Here is a 19,945-nt window from a genome sequence, read left to right on the forward strand (position 1 = left end):
TGCCAAGGGCCCTGCAATAATCCCGGCTAGCTCCCTCAACACCCCAGGTGGAGAGCATCTGGACCAGCTGACTTGAATACGTCCAGCCCCTCCAGAAGCTCTCTGACCCGGTCCTCCCCAACCTGAGGTCTGGAGATGTTCCCCTCGAGTCTGTCTGGCATCACAGCGGGGAAGTCCCGGTCCCTGCACAAGAAAACAGAGGTAAAGAATTGGTTAAAGAGTTCCGCTTTCTCTGGCACAACCACCAGATTGCCAGGCGTACTTTGCAGAGGCCCCACATTACCCGGTGCCTTCTTCATCCTCCCTATATATTTGAAAAAGGACTTTTTATTATCCTGTATTGGATCCAATCCCTCCTGCACGGCCCTGAGAAGGCAGCACAGCCCACAGCAACCTTTGCAGCATTGCTAAGCCCCCACTACAGTGTGTAAATCAGCTTCCTTGCTTAACATATGCACCCCAGTTTTGGATGGCTAATTTTTGGGAAAAAGATGCATGTAGCATACAAGTAAACGTGGTACACTTTTGAAACAATTTACTGTGAACCAGGTCAGTGTAATGTGTGCAAACCAAATGCTCCACCAAATGCCATGGGTCTGGTCAGTCCTGGCCTCCAGGCATCCCACAATGCCTTGCTTCTCCCACCCTTCCACTACTGCAACTGGCCTCTCTGATATGCAGCCAGAACTCTACTGCATCCCCCTCCTCTCCATTTTTTCCCCCTTTTGTTGGCCCTTTTCTTTTTAAGCAGTGCTCACTCTTGCACTGCTGGGTCAATCCGTTATCTTTCCAACAAGCTGTCTCCTCACTCTCTACTTCACTGTGGCTCTTCATCATGCTACCCCAGCTCCTGGAAACCTAAAAACATAGGTCCAAGGATCCCCACACTCAGCATCCTAAGTCAGGCAAGTACACTGCAGAGTTCAGCCAAGGGAAGGCTACTGAAGATTACTGAACTCATGTTTAAGGGAGATGGGAAAGCAAACAAATGAAAACACCCCCAGTTACCGGCCGCAAAGCATGGGTACAATTTCTCTTCTCCTTGTTCCCCTCCCCTCTAACTTAGCCCCTACAGAGCATGCTGGGCTAGATGCTCACTTTGACACCCTGGAGATGGAGCCACAGCACTTCAGTACCTCAAAGATTCTATCCAAAATGCTAAGGTGCTGTATGTATAGACACCTCTGACCTGTGACAACTGTGAACTGGCTCCCAGCCAGTGATGTTTGGGAATGCTTCAAATGTTGTGTGCCTTCATCCAAAGATAACCATGGCAGTGGTACACAGGAAAAAATATATTTCCACAAACGAAGTAACTTACAGAAGATGACAGTCTTTCGACAAAGAATGGCAAATCTATGCAAAGCCTGAAATGGTTGGGTGGAAACAGGGCAAATCTGTAGTGTAAAATATGGATAGTGCCACTAATAATGGCTTTGCAATCCTCCTTTGTATGTATCAGGGCATGTCTTCAGCTGGGGTAAAATGCTATAGCTGCACCTATGATAACTTCCACCAGCTGAGGGTCTGTCCCATACAGCAGTTGCTTATACATCTTCATTATACATACGAAGCTGTACTCACTTCCATATCTTCATACAGTGCTATGGCTTGATATACTACCATTTTGCCTATGGAGACTGTGGTGGAAAACCCACTTATATTCAAGGGAAAACAAACATGTTGGGCTCTTTCTAATCCCTTGTGGAAATCTGTGAGCATCACAATGTTGCCAGTTCAGTCCAATGCAATGTTTCTGCTCTGAAGGTTTAGGCTTGCGAAGGAAGGCTTTTTGGGCAGATTGCAGCACATGGGGTGGGAGTGTTGCAGAGTTGCTATGTAAACTAATAGGCACCAACTTGGGTAGGACTGCTTGCAAATTCATGATTTTCTGAAAATGTACATTAAAATGGCCAAAGAAAATATAATAATTATTACCTGCATTGTAGCGCCCAATAACCTCAGGCACAAGTCAAAAAGGCCCCCAACCCTGCAAGCTTATATGCATATATACAATTTCACGCAGATAGGTGTTTACATTGTCATTGAACAGACTGTTTGCATGCATAATATGAAAGATATCCATATGTGTTGTCATGATTCAGGCCTTCACAGAATAAAGCCTTATTCACAGAAAGACACAAAATAACCACATGGAGAAAAGCCAGTCTGCATGGTCACTGCTGTTACATCATCACTTATACATCTGATGTACTAATTATTCTGGACCCACCTTGAGACAGGAAATAAGCACCTGCGATTAAGACAACAGAATGGGAGGGCACTCAGGACGCTTAATGGAATTACACGTTTCTGCACAAGCCTACAACGCTAAGGTTTGTTGGGATTTCGCCATCGATTCAGGCAAGAGCAAAATGGCATTTGCATTAAATAGGCAAAATAATGAGGTTTGTAGCTGGCCATACAAATGTCATGTAAAAGATTTTGTATTATCCAGCCATAGCTTCTCCTTGTGCATGGAATCATGCACAAAGTCTTTTTCCTCTTGTAAGATGTAGCATTAGGCTAATCTGTAGATGTTCCCTCCAAAGCACACATAAAGAAAAAAAACCCTTATGCCACTACCCATTTTTTCTTCAGTATTAACTGTGCAAGGTAAAGCAAGTTAATGAGCCTAAATGGTCAAAGTTTTAGAAAAATAGGAGTAAAAAACAAAAGCTTTATAGCAATTATTGTCCATGAACAAATCAAGATGGAGTAATACTTTACACACAGAAAACAGGAAGATAGGGCTTGAAGAGACCTCTCTGGTGCAAGAGTCTGGGCCCCTGCCATTGGAGACAGCCACCTAATACACCACATAAGATGCACCTTTCCCCAAACAAAGCAGCTTTTGGAAACCAAGGCACACATTTTATGCAAGGAAATATGGATCGCCACAGGTCCGAGAATTTGGTGAATGCCTTTAGCGAGAGGGAGTGGGGATCACTGGCATTAACTAACACTGCTAGTGATCCCCACTGCCTACAGGGAGTCCCCAGGCTAGATGACAGCCTTGCATGCCACAGCTGGGACAGTGACCCTTAGACCCCATGCACCAGGTCGGGCCAACAGTCTGTAGGCCCCACTCCATGCACAGGCCTGGTGTCAGGCTCAAGTGTAGGCTTTTTTCCCTAGCTGCTGCTATGCAGTTACTTACCCAAGGTAGCATCTTTTTTCCTCATGATGCCTTTTCAAAAACAGGATGTCATATTAGGGATATATTATCTGTGAGAAAATACGGTAACCTCTTTCATAAACTGGTGAAGTTTCACTTTAAAACTAGTTAGCTCACTGCCCCAACTGCTTCAACTGGAAAGCTGTTCCTGGACCTCAATGCTCTGACGGTTACAAGCCACCCTCCTCCTCCTATTTTTCACTTTAACTTATTCATGGCCAGTTTATACCTATTTGTTCTTGTACCAATACTGTCCGAAGACTAGTTTTCTCTCCTCGGTGTCCCCTTCCCTCAAACCTCAGTGTATTTACAGAGAACAATCATATACTTCAAGAGCCTTAATTCTGCTAGGACAAGTAATCTTAAAATAGATGGATGAATTTACTCTGTATTACACACACACATTCATACATACACAGAGAAAGATGGCGTAGCACTCATTTTAAAAGAAATGTAAAAAATACACATTAGTCAATCTTCGGTTTAGAGTACATACAAGGTCTCAAACATGTCCGCAACACATACAAATTACAATATAAAAGACAGATCAAATTCAAATCTGAATTTTTAAAATTTTTAAATCTAAAGGCTATCTCTATATGGAAATACCAGAAAACCTACCTGAAATTCCATAAAACCCCTAAGGTGCGAACATCACCAAAGGGAAAATAACCCCAAACCAAACACACCCACTCTCCCACAGCCTTGAATACCTTTTCTACAAAGAAGGGGTGGGAAGACTAAAAGTGCATTCTGGTAAAAGGCCCCAGACAGAAGTCAAGTTGGATTATAGATAATCTGTAGGTGAAAAAGCCTGCCATAAAATAAATTCAAGAAAGGAAAGATATAACACATCCTTTGCCTGCTTCCCATTATACCCACAAAAAATAATTTCTAGCTTTGCTGCTCTGGCACATCAATCCTGAGTACTCTAACTTTTGATTTATAGTGATATTCCTTCAGATACAGCTTCACAGATGGAGGAACAGGAAGTGCATCAATGCCATCATATGTTGTGCAGTTGCAAATAACTGTTCTGCATATATGCTGAAGGGAAAACGGGAAAGTCCTGTGTAAGGGAGTAGATAAAAGTGGTTCAAAGAACATACAAGAACTTGGGTCTTTGTAATGCTCTAAGAGCCCAGTTATGTCTGGAGAGTGGAAGACGCAAGGGTCATGTGCATCAAAGCTGAAGTTATGATTCCACTGTTCTATCCTTGCATGAAGAGAACGACTGTACCGCCTAAAACTAACAGAAAACAGGTAGTCTTCTTGGGCAGAGTCTCGGAGTAAAAAAGTTCCTTCTGGCTTTCCTTCTAGCAGGGCCTCAGCTGCATATTTATCCATTACTCCCCAGTAGCATGGATTGTTATTGATCTGCAGGAGGTCTGGGACAAGACAGTGGACATAATCAATCTGAGTATGATATTTAGGAGGCTTTTCCAACTGCAACAACTCATCATCAGTTTCCCACTTGGGTTTGTTTCTCTTCCTAGAACTCGTGCAAAGTGTTATAACTTCATCATCAGAGTCCATATCACTCTCGTCTTTCTCATTCTTTAACACCTGACTCACGCCCGACTCAGCCCTCGGATCACAGTTACAGGAATCGTCATCCAGAATATCACATGACTGGAGAGAGCTCACTCCTCCACTGAAACTCTCTCCATCTCTCGGCTGGTTATCCCTCTCCTCACTTTGGGATAAATCAGCAACCATCCAGTCTTCTGGTTTTTGACTTATGGGGGCAGTATGCCTTTTAATTAAGTGCCATCGAGAAGCTAGCTCTGAGCGTGGCGGGAAAGGGCACTTATCTAGCATCAGTTCACTGATATGAATTTTCCTTTTTGATGGAAGCATTGAAGAATGCCGACTGCCACAGTTCTTCAGAGGAAAGCATTGCCCCACAGCATCCTGCAACTTCTGCTTAAAAGACCGCCCTAAAAATCTGTGGCCGCATGAACGATCTAACTCCAGTTCACCAGATGAACAGCTGTGCTTCCTTTCTTGGTTCCTCAAACCAGCTGCTGGCTTGCCTAAACTACTTACTGTTTCTGCTTCAGAACAATGCTCACTCTTTCTGGACCACGAGAGCTTCTTTCCGCTCCATACATAGCCATCCTTTCTGTCTGCACTTCTGCTCCGGCTGGTTTTGGGTCTCACATCTACATTTTTACTATTACTTTCCTTATTTTCTGCCATTTTGACAGATTAACTCCACAAGTCCCAGAGTTGTACGTAGACTTTCTCTCTTAATGGTTTCGATGACAGGAAGCTTCCTTCAGGCACTTCCTGGAAGTATCTAAGTACACAGAGAACACAGTTAATTAACAGCTATACATACCCAAAAGATTAATGCAATAGTATAAATGATTGTACTGGCAATTGACTGCTGGCATATGTAAAAAATAATAACAAAGCTCACTTAATTAGGGAGAGTCTCTGCAAATACTGGCCTAGTCCTAAACCAAAGCACTTCTACTCTTTCCCCATTACCAAAGTTCTTCATTTATAACCATTTCCTTGTACGTGAATAAGGTATAAAGTCACCATGCCTTAAAGCAGAAAGACCTCGTTGCTGCCAACAATTTTGTGCTAGAAAAGAATTTAATGCACCAGACGATACTGCTTTGGTTGATCACTAAGCCAATGCCGTATCTATTCTAATCAATGTTTCAGGAAAGAACCAGCTAGAACAGAAACAAAGTAGGTCAAAGAGTACAAAGAGCTACTGTACCTACACGATAGGCTTGTTTGTCACTAATCTCCTGAGTCGGATGCCAGAGATCTTATTTTTAACTGACACTTTTGGGTCACTTTCAGGATACAAAATAAATTAAAAATAAGGCAGTCAGATTCTACCAGTCTCTGAGGGCTGCTTTCATTTCCCTTTTAAAATGGAGTTTAGAAAGCTATTGGGTCCCCTGGGGATTGAACTATCTGGGGCTTTACATACTGAGAAGGATTAAACCAAATCCAGGTCCCTCAGTAAAAGCAATTTAAAATGGCTGTGAAAGATGGAGCTGCTTATTACTCGTTATGGGAGAGAAAGTTTCTGTTATTAAATCAATGTCACACAGAAATGTATGCAGCCTCGTTCGCTCCCTGCCTTACTTCCAAAAGCCCTGTTGTGTTCTTGAAGAGTTAACAGGTTTGTTCTTGAGGGGGGGTCCTCTAGAGAAGGAAAATCCTTTCAAGTACACAGGTGGAAGTATAGCAGCAAAAGACACGCTGCAACGTGCTCCTGGGCTCTTTAGGGGACTTGCCTTCTTAGGTGGAAAGCTTTTCCATTATATAGCACGATGCTTGCACAGCAAAACAAGATATGCTTCCTCCCCACTACTGTTTTGTTTTTTAAACGGATTAAAATGGTAAATACTAGGCAGGAAAAAGGGTATCCACTTCCTCTTTCCATTGAATCTATTCTCATAATTATGATTACCCAGCACGACACCACTCTGCTCTCCCAGAGGGGCAAGCATGCTGAGCTCTTCTCTGTCAGAAAGAGAGCAATTTTATTAGGCCAGCAAGATGTTTCAATATAGTCTGTGGGCCAGATATATCCCTGACCAAAGATTTTTGGATTATCACTTCAGTCCAGAAGAAAGTATTCCCTGCCGACATCGGCAGGATATGCATGAAGAGAGCAAGGAAATATACACTGACTACCAGAAACAGACACAGGCATGGGCAAACTGGGCAGCCTGGACAGAAACGGGGCCCGAAAATGAAAAAAATTACAATTGCAAAAAAGAAGTTAATATTGTGCATATACTGGAAATGGTATAAATTGAGAACAAACTATTTAAAGCCATCGATACCACAGATGTGATAAAGACTTTTGCAACAAGTCCAATTACTATTATCATCATCTCAGGTGAAGGGGGCCCGATACTAAAAGTTCACCCGGGGCCACCAGGTACGGCACGGGCCAGAAACTTTGTTTAACGTATGCCCTAAGAGAAGGCCTCAATGACAAGGAAAACCTCAAGACACCAAGTCAAACTGGAGAATGAAACTTATGCCTTAGTGACAAGACTGAGATAAATAAAGATATGTTCTGTCTGTGTTCTGCATCTTGTTCATGGGTGAAGAACTAAGCTCCTTTAGGAATGCAGGGCATGGTAGCAGTACCTTAGACAAACCAGTTAGCCTTTAAGGTGCTAACATGTGCTGCCTTCCGCCTAACTTCAAACTAGCACAGCTAACTACTTCTCTTTAACCTTTTTGTGCTACAGCACAGTACTAGTGAAGAGACATAAGAACCTTTCCATATGTAAGTGCTTTATCTATACTTAAGATTCACTGAAGACATTTCCACAGCCATGTCGTTACTCCTGCATCCAAGTCATTAATAAAGAATATTAAACAACATTGGATCCAGGACAGACCCTTGTGGAACCCCACTAGAAACTTCCTGCCTTTCTGACATCAATCCACATGCACTTACTCTCTGCTTGTGGTTATTCAGCCAACTTTGTAGTTACTGAACAGTAATTCTATCTAGTCCACATCTCTTCAATTTACTTAGGAAAATATCATATGGGAAACTATCAGAAGTCCTTACTAAATGACAAGTACAGGTATTCCTCATGTTATGCGAGTTCTGTATGTGCGAATTTGCTCTAATGAGATGACACTCTTTGTTCCAAAAATTCATTATATGCGAGGTAAATTTACTCTTATGCAATCAGTGTGATGGAAGCCTGCAGTCAGCTGCTCTGTGCAGTGCATTGTGGGAGTAATATGCACCAAAATATAGTCCCCTGTGTGGATCTGTGCTCGCTGTCTGTGACACGTGTTTCTGTAGTTGCCATCCCCATTATGATAGTGCACTTGTGCTTGTGTGTACTGTCTACTGTTGGTGAGTACCAAAATTGTCTTGTAAAAGTGCTAGAAATGGGTCTGGGCATCAGTACAGTCGAGGTCTTGGAACATATCCCTATTTGTGACATTTTAAAGTGGGTTCCCTTTATGCAAATTTGAGTTATGTGGCATTTTCTAGGAACGTATGTAAAGCATAAAGCGAGGGAAACCTTATATTATTATTTACTCTTTTCTCTTCATCCATCCTGTCAAAGAAGGTATCAAAGTTGATCTTAAGTAAATTTGGAGAATTTACTTAAGAATGATTCCAAAATGTACACTTGAGTTACACAGACAAAACAAACAAGTTAATTTAAAAACATTTTACTTGAAAAAAATTCTAGTACTTGAAGGTCATAGGAGGACAGATTTGTAGTGGCCTGAAAAAAGTCAATTCTCTCATCTTGATCATCCAACCTGTATACTAAATGAGGCATGACTGGTGGAAAAAATAGCTCCTGATCACTTAATTGACGACTGTTTCTCAACATGTAGAAACAAAAATACTTTTTCTCAACACCCCCCTTCCCCCAACGACCACAGCTGACAGTAAGTTCTTCGTATTTCAGTCCAGCAGAATAGCTGCTGTTTCAGAGGCAGTGTGAACTCTCCAAATGTTCAGAGATTTTGGCTGGCTGTCAAAACTTCCCTGAGAAAGCAAGCGCAAGAAAGGAAATGACCGCATCCTCTAACACATTGTCTCCCGGCCAGATCTGAACAGAATTTCATAAGAGAAAGACGAGATACTTCTTTAGCCAGAAGAGATTACTGCTGCCAAACATCTTAAAGTGAGTACTAGTCCTTGTGCATATAAGGCCATTATAATTTTGTCATTTGTTGGCAGACTGAGATGAGCCCTAAGCATATCCAGACTCTTCCTGACATCAGGTTTGAAATAAGTGAACAATCTCTCCAGCCTATTAGTTCCTCCCACCCCAAGCTTTCTGTACCAGCTGCATATGAACAATGCCTAGACAGTAAGCAGATTCATCAAGTTTTTTATTTGCAAGGACACACATCTCTGATAAATAGCTATTATTTGTGCTGCAGTAGTGTTAGGCACTGCATACTGCACATGTATGTAATGAAAAGACGGCCCTGTCCCAAAGATGGCAGGATTTTTCCAATTCCATCCGCTGCTACAGATTAATTCTGTCAGGCAACTTAAGAGTATTAACTTTTATGTGAGGATACAGGTGTAGTCATGTTGTTCTACAGGCAAAAGTAATCAGAACTCATGGTAGAGGTGATATCTTTTATTAGACCAACTAGATATTTGCAAAAAAAGTCTTTATTGGTAAGCTTTTGGGCACACACAGCTTTCTTCAGGCATAGGAAAAAGCAAAAACTGTAAAAATTTCTCCTAGATGGGAATGAAAATTCATATTTCATAGAGGAGCTGAAGATACTAAAAGATCTCCTAGTTGGAAAAGTTCTTTTTGTGCAAATTAGGCTCAGACAGAAGTCAGAGCAGTCTATTTACAATCTTTGAATTCTCCTATGCCTGAAGAAGGGTGTGCGTGCCCAAAAGCTTGCAAATGAACATTTTTTTGTTGTTGCAAATATCTAGTTGGTCTAATAAAAGATATCATCTCTACCATGAGTTCCAAAATCTTATACAAAACACAAACATAACCCCATATTAGGTAGTTTTAAGGAAGTAAATGGGCTTGTACTCTTTTAAATCCGCATTTGAATTTGGCCTGATAAACAGAGAGGAAGATGGTCCAATGGCTTGGGGGACCCAGACTCAGTTCCCCCCTTCTGTGACATACTTTGTGTCTAACCCCAGCAAGTTACATAGACTTAAGCACCGACTATCCATAGATTTGTTTTGAAATGGGTGTTAGGCATCTGAACCTTTGAGGATCTGGGCCTCCATCTTTCTGTGTCTCAGGATCACAGGGCCATACCTGTTACAGTAAATGAAAGATCAGGAAGTATTCAGAGGATACAGAGCTATGACTACCTTAGGTAGGTAAGACTCCTATATCCTTAAGATGAAAACTTTTGAACTAAACAATATCAGATAGTATGCATCCAGTAATGATCGATATTAAATAAAAACAAACAAAAAAAGGAAGGGCAGCACAGAAGGAGCATACTTTTACCTGAAGGGCAATGCTAAATTTGTACATCCAGTGCACAAGTTACATTTATCACTTTCAAGAACTTTTACAAAAAAACCCAGAGACTTGATGCTGGCAGATAACTGTATAAATCAGATTGGGGGTCTCTTGCCTACAGAGGCTCTCTTGCAAATGAGTATGTTAAAAGCAGGAAGCTTTGATAAAACCTCAAAAATGTAACTTTTCATCCTAAGCAAACGATAATATAAAACAAAGCACAGGAATAAACAGAGTTCACTTCAGGCCACAGAACGCTGCCTGTAGTACTGAATTATCTAACATCATCATAGATCTAAAATCCCTGGAGGGCAAATGGAGGGCTGGTGGGGTTTTTGTTGCTGTCATTTTTATTATATCCTTTGCTGCCTCCACTGAGTGTTTCTGTAGAACTTAACTCTGAGAATGGAGTGCAAGTCAACACCAGATCCCTCCTTATTCAACAAACAGTGTTACACCGGTGCCTTAACATAACTTCAGGGTCCTAAGTAAAAGCCGCATTTACTGGCTGCTTTTATGCAGCAAAAATGCAGTGTAAGAGCAGCTAACATTGAATACCAGGGGAAAGCATCAAGAGAGCCTGATCTTGTTCCTATCATTGGCAAAGCTCTCCGAGTTAAATAGCATAGGATCCTAGCCATAATAAAGGCCTTGTTTCAAATAATGTAGTTTTTTAAATCTAATATTAATTTTCCACAGCCACTGTGAATATCCATATTTGCACTCTACAAGTCCCTCTAAAACCTCTTTGATCAAAACCTTATATTTTCCAGGGTATTCCTCTCATTAAACAACTCCCCCTTCAATTAAACCAAACACAAACCTATTAGTTCATTAAACCAATCAAGTTCATGTCAATAATCCCTACTGTGGAGGTCCTTGTGGGAATTGATATTCTTTATGCAATTCACAGCATTCTGAATCAATTAAATAATTTTGCCTAACAAGTACTGAAAAAACTGCTTAAACCATTGGAACATTTTTAATAGTATATTTCTTTAATTGCTTCTTTTTTATCTTTTTTTTAGCTTCTTAGGAAATTACTAAGCTAGTTATATAAAAAAATTATAATTGATCTCTATCAAAATTTGAATACAAGATTGTACTTTCAGACCTGCATACACACCGAAGAGCGGACATTGTTGACTTATTTCTGAAGTAAGTCCTGCTACAAGTAGTGTAAATCCTTAATTCCTTTGTCTCCATTGATTTGTCTCATATTTAATGGTATTTATTCTGTTCTACAATATAGATAAGTGTCTAACCCTTGTCTAAGAGCCTTTACAATAAATTAAAGATGCAGTCACATACAAATAATGAGCCAGCAGCCATTCCTGATCTCATGCCAGAAAATAAAGGATTAGAAATAAGAATCAGGCCCCAAATGATGTTTCCTGTCCTATCAAATACTGGTTGAGTGCCACGACTGTTGGATGCCTTGACAAAAGCTCCCTGTCTTTTATACTGAAGAAACAAAGTACCTTTACAAGCCGCAGCAGTGTCAACGTGGGAAGTGGAGAGAAGCAGTATCTCTAGTAGCCAAGCCATTCAGGGATAAGAGAGAAAGATCAACACCCCTATTACTAAAACAAGTCATTACATCCTAAAGCATCAGTCCCTAGCTAGATTTAGTGCAGCATTGTGCAAAATGCCTTGCAACAGCATTCAAGTGACAAAGGCGAGCATAATAGCAGCAAGGTCTGTATTCAAAATACAGGGTATATGACAAACAAATAAAAAAGCCTTTCCTATAAACTACTGCTAGATAATCAATTAACTGTAGCTGGGAATCCAATAATATCCTCTATGAACTTTGACAATAGATATAAAACACACACTCTCAAAAGAAGGGCAAATAATCTTTATGTTCTAGTGCCTCCCCTAACTTAATATCACCTCAATCTTATGGTCCTTCACTTGCAGTGACCTTAATTATAAAATGGTTTTGTACTAAGTACTTAAATGCTGTACTTACACTGCACAATATTCTGCATACAATTAGGGAAGATCTTTTGCATAACGCTATGTTTAAATACAATTGACATGAAATGCCCCCATCCCCAAAAGATGAAAAAGCCCATTGAAAAGAGCAATCCCACCTTTTCACTCATCTAATTTGCAGTTCCCACCCTAAAGATTTTGCTATTAAGTGTATTACCCACAAAAAAGCATGATGTATTGCAGTGTATCTGGGTATCCCCCTGCCCAAGCTTCTGAAAAGCTGAACAGTGAAAGCTGAGCGTATGTAAAGAAAAATAAAAGTAAGCCTAGAGTCTGCAGTGCGGTCACTTGACTCCAATGTGAAAGCACAAACAATGAGACTGTTGTAAAGGGCCCAACAGCATTTCCAAGACTACAGCTATTTCCCCTCCAGACAATGATAACTCCCATTGCAAACTAAAGCTGAACCTAAAAAGAATCCTGCCTGAGAGCAAATACTCTCAGAAGCAGTTAAATGGGTCATACCATTAAAGTTATAGAAAGGGACATTTTTTTTCTCCTTTCAGATTTTTTCTTTTGTGGTCTAAAGACAGCCACAGTTTTTTCTCTCAAGAAAAAGAGTGCTTTCGGTGTGCTTTAATGCAACAAGAGCTGGTGGTTCAGATAGTGGGCAGTAGCTACACATTTAACCACATCTCTTATCTACTTCATGGTCAAGAGTTTTGCATAAGGAAGAGCTAGCATTTGAAAGCTTCCCTAGCTTTATTTCAACCCTGCAGTGAGTCCAATAGAAGATATCCCCCCCAAAAAAAATCCTTGCATCTCACATAATTCCTGGACCACCACAGCTACAACATCATTCGAACTCTACCTACCTCAACATTATTCAGATGGATACAGGATCACAAGAGACAGGCATCTTATAATCACTGAATGATCCAGCAATGGGGTTTGATCCTGCAGTCTCTACTCCCAGCATCACACCTATCCACACCAAAAGGCAACTCCTGTAACATTTTACTAGCTTTGCCTGAATAAGCACAGCCATATCATATTCTTAAATTGGTTTGTCCTAAAACGCTACTGAGAAGTGAGACATCCAGACAGGAACAGTCATTAACACTGATTCAAAAGAATCAAAATGTGTTTTCAGCAATGGCTCTTTTTTCCTTGTCCCTTATCTTTAAGATCACCACCAAAACACCAGAAGTTTCACATACTCTCTCACACACACGAGCGCTATTTTAATTAAAAGTCATCACAGTCTCTCCAAGCACGGGGTTAAACATGAACTTGAGTTGTTTTTTTTTTAAAGTCAAGATTGCCTAAGCTGTCTTCCTTTGGAGCAAGGCTTACCCTGAGGAACAACACTGGCCAGAAAACAGGCTCTTGTGTTCTGTAAACACATACAGAAAAACCACCCCAGCAAAAGTTATTTTTACTGTTTCAACAAACATTACAACTGTCCGCAGCCACCAATTCTTCCTAAATGACATGGGGGGACAAGCTCTTTCTGTTATTCTTTGGTTCGGGGCTAGAAACAACAGAGAAGCAAAAACATGGTTTGAAAGCCCAGCCTCCTCCTATAAAAGCCAAAAACCAAGCTAGTTGGGGCCTGAGACCTCACAGCAACCAAAGGAAACATGACCAAGGCCAACCTACGACAACGGATGTTGACATCCAGAGTTGGGAGGAGCTCGCTACCAATGGTGCCACTACCTCCGCCGAGCGGCAGCGCATCAAGGTAAAGCCTCTTGCCCTCGAAGCGGAGAAAGAGCGCGTGGAAGAAGGAAAAGGAGAGGAATCCCCCACTATGATTGACTGTACCTGCTACATCTGTGGATGGGTCTGGCGGACGACAGAACAAGGAACAATGGGCTCAAGTTGCAGCAAGGGATGTATGCTGCTGCTGGGCATTATCCTGCCTGGAGCAGGGGCTGGACAAGATGTGAGCTCCCACCCCACCCACCTTTTCTAGGCTCCTCAGTCCCCTCAAGCCCCCTCCCACAAACTCCTGGGGAGGGGGGGGTATTTCCACCCTCCCCCTCACAACTCCCTGGAGGTATGTCTATCCTCCCCCACACAAACCCTGGGGAGGGAGAAGGTATTTCCACCCTCCCCCCCACAACCCCCGGCGGGGGTACATGTATTCTCCACACCAAAAACCCCGGGAAGAGGTATTTCTATCCTCCTCCTCCCCCCACAAAGCCCGGGGAGGTGGGTATTTCTATCTCCCTCCCCCCACAATTCCCGGGTGGGGTATGTGTATCCTCATCCCCCACAACCCCGGGTGGGGGCTATTTCTATCCTTGTCCCCCACAACCCCGGGTGGGGGCTATTTCTATCCTTGTCCCCCACAACTCCCGGGGTGGGGGTATGTGCATCCATGTCTCCCAAAACCCCGGGAAAGGGTACATCCACCCTCCCCCATCAGGTCGCTGTGACCGCCCCCCTCAGCCCCTGGGTCGGGCCTTACCCGGAGGCGCCATCCCCTCGCAGGCCGGGCGCCTCCTCCGCCTCCGCCCGCCCGGCAGCCGCCATCCGCCCCGCCTTCGGCATCCGCTTCCGGGGCGGGGCCGGGCGCACTTCCGGGGCGGGGCCGGCGGCAGCGCGGGAAGCCTTGAAGCGGCGCCGGTGAGTGCGGGCACGGAGGGGACGGTTAAGGCTTTAGGCCGTTTTCGGGTTCTTGCAGGGGTGCCAAACAATGTTAGATTTGCAAGTGCTCATAATTATGGTCTTTCTGTATACTTGGCAAGAAAAAAAAACTGCTTTATTTTCTGTGCGAAAAGATAGCGAAAACTAGGAGCTGGCATTCGTTATGGGAGCCTTGAGTCTATGTAGGGGTGCCTTGAGTCTCAAAAAGTTGGGAACCACTGGTACAAATGGTCCATGACTTCCATCGTGTGAAGGAACTGTTGTCTGAGACCCCAAATTAGTTGCTTGGGAGAGGGAGATGAGCTCATGCGTGTGGCAGAAAGCAAAATATCCCCTTCAAGAGGATGTATTTCTCCCCCCGTTGAGAAATGGTGATTTATCTCCCCCTGTGCTAAATTGTAAGTGGATGACTCAAATCTGCTATTTGATCCTTTTTAATATTGCCATACGTTTGAGAGATGGTTATCCAGGAAAGATTGCACTTAGACCACTACCTTCCATAGTCTTGAGTATCTGTTTTACGCCTGAGTTCTGCAGCCTGGTTTTACTTTGGGATAGGTTAAAGCCCGTTGCTTCCAGACAAATAGATTTTGCTAGTCAGCTGGGAGGTTGCTTATGTTAAATAAGTTAATTCAAACACTGGCAGAAATAAAATTGTTAATACAGTGATTCTCAACCAGGGTGATGCAGCTATCATAGAGGTGATAGCTACAAGGTGGCTATCATAGAGAACAGTGTGGTTGTCCTCTATTGATACAAAACTGGATGCCTTTAAGTCCTCTATTTTTCTCTTGAAGGACAGAGTAGCAGAAAACTGTAATGTCCCCCATGATGACCACCCTAGCTGCAGCACCCTGGGTGCCATGAGATCCTTTTAAGGATGCCACAGGTATTAGCAGTGCTAGGTGTGCAACCACGTACAAATGATTCACAAGGTAAACCCAAAGATTTCAAATAGGAATCTGCTGTGTCAAAACCATTCTGACCTGTTATGGTCTTTCTGTATTCTTTGCAACAGAAGAATTGATCCATAATTTTTCTGTAGTCAAAAAATGAATGAAAGTTAAGAGCTTGTGTTTTCCAAGGGCAGGCTTGATTCTGATGAGGGGGACCTTGAATCTAAAATGTTGAGCTCCATTGAGTTAAGACATCAGAAGAGTCATATAACTAAGGCCTAAACCTAGATTAGGTTTTTAAAAAAATGCTTTCTTTTTCAGCAGCATAATATGAAATGACTGTTTTTTGGAGCCAACATTTATCCATGATGTTCATTTTTCTCATGCAAAAGAAATACATTTGTCCCAAAGCTGTGTTGCTCATCTAAGCCCCAGTTTTGTACTTTGTTTCTTGAATGCAAACCCTTCTCTTACATGGGATCCAATTAGAGTCACTTCCCTACAGTTGCAAAAGCAGCCTGTACAGACAGACTTGCAGGGCTGGGGCACGCTAATTGGTTTGGCATAGATTTGCCATTGTTAGTATCGTCCAACCAGTTTGGCTTCTACACAGTAAAGTCTTGGGTGTAATTGCCTAACCAGAAGTATGATAATATTTGCTAATCTCCACTGTCCACATTTCATCATTTCCCATCAGACAGACTTTAGCAGGTATTTTTCAAAGTAAAAAGGTTTTACAGTGGGTGCATCTACACATATGCTTTACTGCAGAGTTGACTAATTAGCTCTGCAGTAAAGTGTCACAGTCTACATAAGTGCCAATATTAGGGGTGCAGTAAATAAATTAACTCTGCCATAGGATAGTATTGTTGGGGACAGTACTGTCCTATAGAGGAGTAATTTACGCTGCCAAAATACACATGTAAATGGTGACAGGGGTGGTTAGGGCACAAGGGTGCTAAAGTGTGGGGGGCTGCCTGCCTTCTAGCCCCACACTGTAGCACTCTCATGCCCCAGCCAGTCCTTCTGGTGCCTGATGCCACCACTTGGAGCCTGGAGCTGACCCCACCCCCTCATCCCCTGCCAGCCCAGTGCTGCTCTGTCCTACCTCAAAGTGCTGTGGTTCTGGGCACATGTGAAAACACTGCACCCGGGAGCAGCCAACTCTGGCCTGAACTGCACCGGTTTATTTCATCGCACTAATAGAACATGTAGAAACACCAGTGATTCTTATAAACATCTTCAACAGGAAAAATAGACAAAAACATCATGACATCAGCTGTTTTCCATACTGAGGTTTGTAAAGAGCTCTCCTATCAGTTGTTATAAAAGAATGATCCATTCTGTGTTGCATTATTTTTTTGTTTTGTTTATATAGAGGAGAGAGAGATGCCTTCCACACAGAAACCAATGCGGTATGGACACACAGAAGGCCATACAGATGTCTGCTTTGATGACTCTGGAAGGTAAGATACTGGACTGAGGACTTATTTGAGTAATTTGCCTGTAAAATTAATCTTGTAGAAACAGCTGATGCTCAAAGAAGAGTTAGGAGGATGAAAGGCCTGATAAAAATGTTCATGTGAAGGGACACTGAGGAGTTAGGATTTTTTTTTTACCTTAGGAAGGAGATTAATAAGAGGGGGCAGAAGAAAAGTATGTAAAATAATGGATGGCACTAAGAAGGTAGATCAGGAACTTTTGTTTTCCATCTCTTAATTCCAGGAACAAATGGATATTCAGTGAATCTGGGGGCGGGGAGAGAGGACAGCACTCAAAACTGATAAAAGTAAATACTTTTTACGTAATGTGTAATTGTAGAAGTCCTTGCCACAGGGCTGGTTATTTGGATTTAAGTTAATCACAGCACATTTGAAAGGCCTACTAAATTTCATCTTTACTTGCTTAGAGATTAGGATGAGACCTGTTCTTGTGGGCAGCAAACTATTTGACATTTCTCTGCTCTTAGGTTCTTACACCTTCCTTAGCAACATGGCACTGGCCACTGTCATAAGAAAGATACTGAATTTGCTGAATCTCGGGCCTAACTCATTATGGCAGTTCCTGAGTTGTTTTGACCTTACATAGGGTTATTAATAAGGCATTTATAGTCTGAAACTCTGAATTCGCAATGATTTACACATGTATATACCTTTATACATGAGTGACTAATTCAGTAATATGCAGTGGAAATGGGCATAGTCTGTGGGAATGTATTATGCACATAATCCCTGGATAGGCAAGAAATAACCGGCTCAGTCCAGTTTTAGACTCACTGTCCTTTTTTTGTTCTGTTTGTTATAGTCCTTGTACTGTGTTAATATTGGAGTGTTTTATATAAACCAAATATTCTTCATTTGCTAGCAGTTGGTAATAATCCCTGCCTCCCCACCAAGAATAAATGTTTAGTGCTTTATGGACTTAATCCACAGCCACTGGGGGTCATTTGAAAGATGTGTTGTTTTCAAGCGGCTTTGGGTGAAGCCCTATAGTTTCATAGTTTCTAGGGTCAGAAGGGACCTGAGCCAATCATCGAGTACGACCCCCTGCCATGGCAGGACAGAGTACTGGGGTCAAACGACCCCAGCTAGGTGTACATCCAGCCTCCTCTTGAAGACCCCCAGGGTAGGAGCCTGCACCACTTCTCTTGGAAGTTGGTTCCAGATCCTAGCCGCCCTGACCGTGAAGTCGCGCCTCCTGATGTCTAACCTAAACCTACCCTCTGCCAGCTTGTGACCGTTATTCCTGGTCACTCCTGGCGGTGCTCGGGGGAACAGGGAGAGGTTTCAAAGATACAGCCTGAGAAGCCCTATAATCAGGTCCCTAGTTCTGCCCATGGGTCTTAGACTGGACCAGTATGCTACCTGCAGCACATGAAGGACTAACTCTACATGTGGGTGCATGAGGCCAGTTTGGTACAAAGCTGCACATGGTGTGTGGGGCTGGTCTGGAGCATATGCTGCATTTGTGTGCTGGATCCAGTGTGTGGCACTGGTCTATGGGCCCAATCCAGCCCATGAACTGACCCTGCACCACTCATCTGGCCTGAAGGGCCTGAAGAATCGTAGGATCATAGAAGTCGGGTTGAAGGGACCTTGTAGTTCTTCAAGTCCGACCCCCAGCCTGAGCAGGAGAAAAACTGGGCTCAGATGACTCCAGCCAGGTAGGCATCAAGCCTTTTCTTCAGGGTAGGAGCCAGCACCACTTCTCTTGGATTTGACCCCCCTGCCCTGCACAAAGATTTAATCAGGTAATTTTTTTTCCTGCATAAAAAAAAAACTTTGTTCACTCAGAATTCAGTCTATTTCAGCACAATATAAATATCAGTTACCAAGAAAACCACAAGTTATGACACAACATAACAACATGACACCACCCTCCAAATATCAGCTTACTGTCATTGTGACCCTCGACAACACTGACATCCCTTTCCATGTGCTCAGTTTCATCACAGCAATACTGACTCTCACTCTGCGCAATTGGACTGAAAATTGCATGGCACGACCTTAACTTCCACCTTCTACTGCATTACTTAATTATAATCTTAAAATTGGAAGTATAGCAGATAGCTATGGGAAAGAGAGCATAACACTGGATTATGTACCCACATTTTTGTTGTGTAAAAAAAAGAATTTCTATACATTTACATGCCGACTTTAAAGTAACCAGCACAGTTATGCAGTATGCAGCATTAATATATATATTACACACATACATAGGTACAGTGTTAGCAAACAAAGTGACGGACAGGAAGGCTGAGGTTTTGTGAAACAGTGTGGTTCTAGATTCATTGGGTCTGCTGGCTGTGGACCTGAAATGGAGGGTGTTAGTGTCAGAATGGTATTGAGCTTAATCTAAGAGAAAAGAGCTACAACTGCATAAGCAAAAAAAAAAAAAAAAAAAAGATTGAGTGAATTATGGAAACCCCCCGTTACCTAGTCAATATGATGTATTCCACATACAAATGTCTCAGAGTGAGCCCAGTCCAGAGAGGAGAGATGACAGGGTGGAATCCTGAGATCCTTACACCATTTAGAGTGAATGATCAGAATTCTACCCCAAACCTTTGTTAAGGAGATTGGGTGACAGTTTGTGGTCTCAAAAATATAGAAATTAAACCACATCAGACAGGATGGTCGAATTCAGAAACTTGACAATTTTTACAAAGCCTGCTCCCCTGGTACAGCTATCTTGGCTTCAGTCAAGGGCTTTTCACTCTTTCGTAATAAATTGGGAAGATTTCAGAGGAGTAAAAGGCAAGACAGGACCCAACTCTTAATGCA

General features: G+C 42.4%; 2 protein-coding genes across 6 annotated transcripts in view; one reads left to right on the plus strand and one right to left on the minus strand.

Annotated features, from left to right (window-relative positions):
• Positions 1–3,540: 3,540 nt before the first annotated feature.
• On the minus strand, positions 3,541–14,647 carry SOCS4 (suppressor of cytokine signaling 4). 4 transcript variants are annotated; one of them, XM_019550972.1, is made up of 2 exons: positions 14,588–14,647; positions 3,541–5,480 (listed from the first exon to the last, which is right to left on the minus strand). In XM_019550972.1, exon 2 carries the CDS (start codon positions 5,378–5,380, stop codon positions 4,073–4,075), a length of 1,308 nt encoding a protein of 435 aa, XP_019406517.1. In that variant the 5' UTR covers positions 5,381–5,480; positions 14,588–14,647; the 3' UTR covers positions 3,541–4,072. The 4 variants fall into 4 exon arrangements, with proteins under 4 accessions (XP_019406517.1, XP_019406518.1, XP_019406519.1 ...); XM_019550973.1 differs by lacking the exon at positions 14,588–14,647 and adding an exon at positions 13,939–14,024; XM_019550974.1 differs by lacking the exon at positions 14,588–14,647 and adding an exon at positions 12,987–13,089.
• A 34-nt stretch (positions 14,648–14,681) lies between these two features.
• The window catches only part of WDHD1 (WD repeat and HMG-box DNA binding protein 1), a 47,384-nt gene continuing 42,120 nt past the window's right edge, over positions 14,682–19,945 (plus strand). For both annotated transcript variants that reach the window (XM_019550976.1, XM_019550977.1), the window contains exons 1-2: positions 14,682–14,745; positions 17,041–17,128. In XM_019550976.1, the coding sequence (XP_019406521.1) occupies positions 17,052–17,128 (77 nt within the window). In that variant the 5' untranslated portion in view covers positions 14,682–14,745; positions 17,041–17,051. The remainder of the gene's footprint in view (positions 14,746–17,040; positions 17,129–19,945) is intronic.

Source organism: Crocodylus porosus, unplaced genomic scaffold, assembly GCF_001723895.1.
Source record: "Crocodylus porosus isolate Cpor-Errol unplaced genomic scaffold, CroPor_comp1, whole genome shotgun sequence".
In the NCBI taxonomy this organism is placed as follows: Eukaryota; Metazoa; Chordata; order Crocodylia; family Crocodylidae; genus Crocodylus; species Crocodylus porosus.

Coding starts and splice junctions, on each gene's coding strand:
- SOCS4 (XM_019550972.1), bottom strand. CDS start 5,380: ATGGCAGAAAATAAGGAAAGTAATAGTAAAAATGTAGATGTGAGACCC.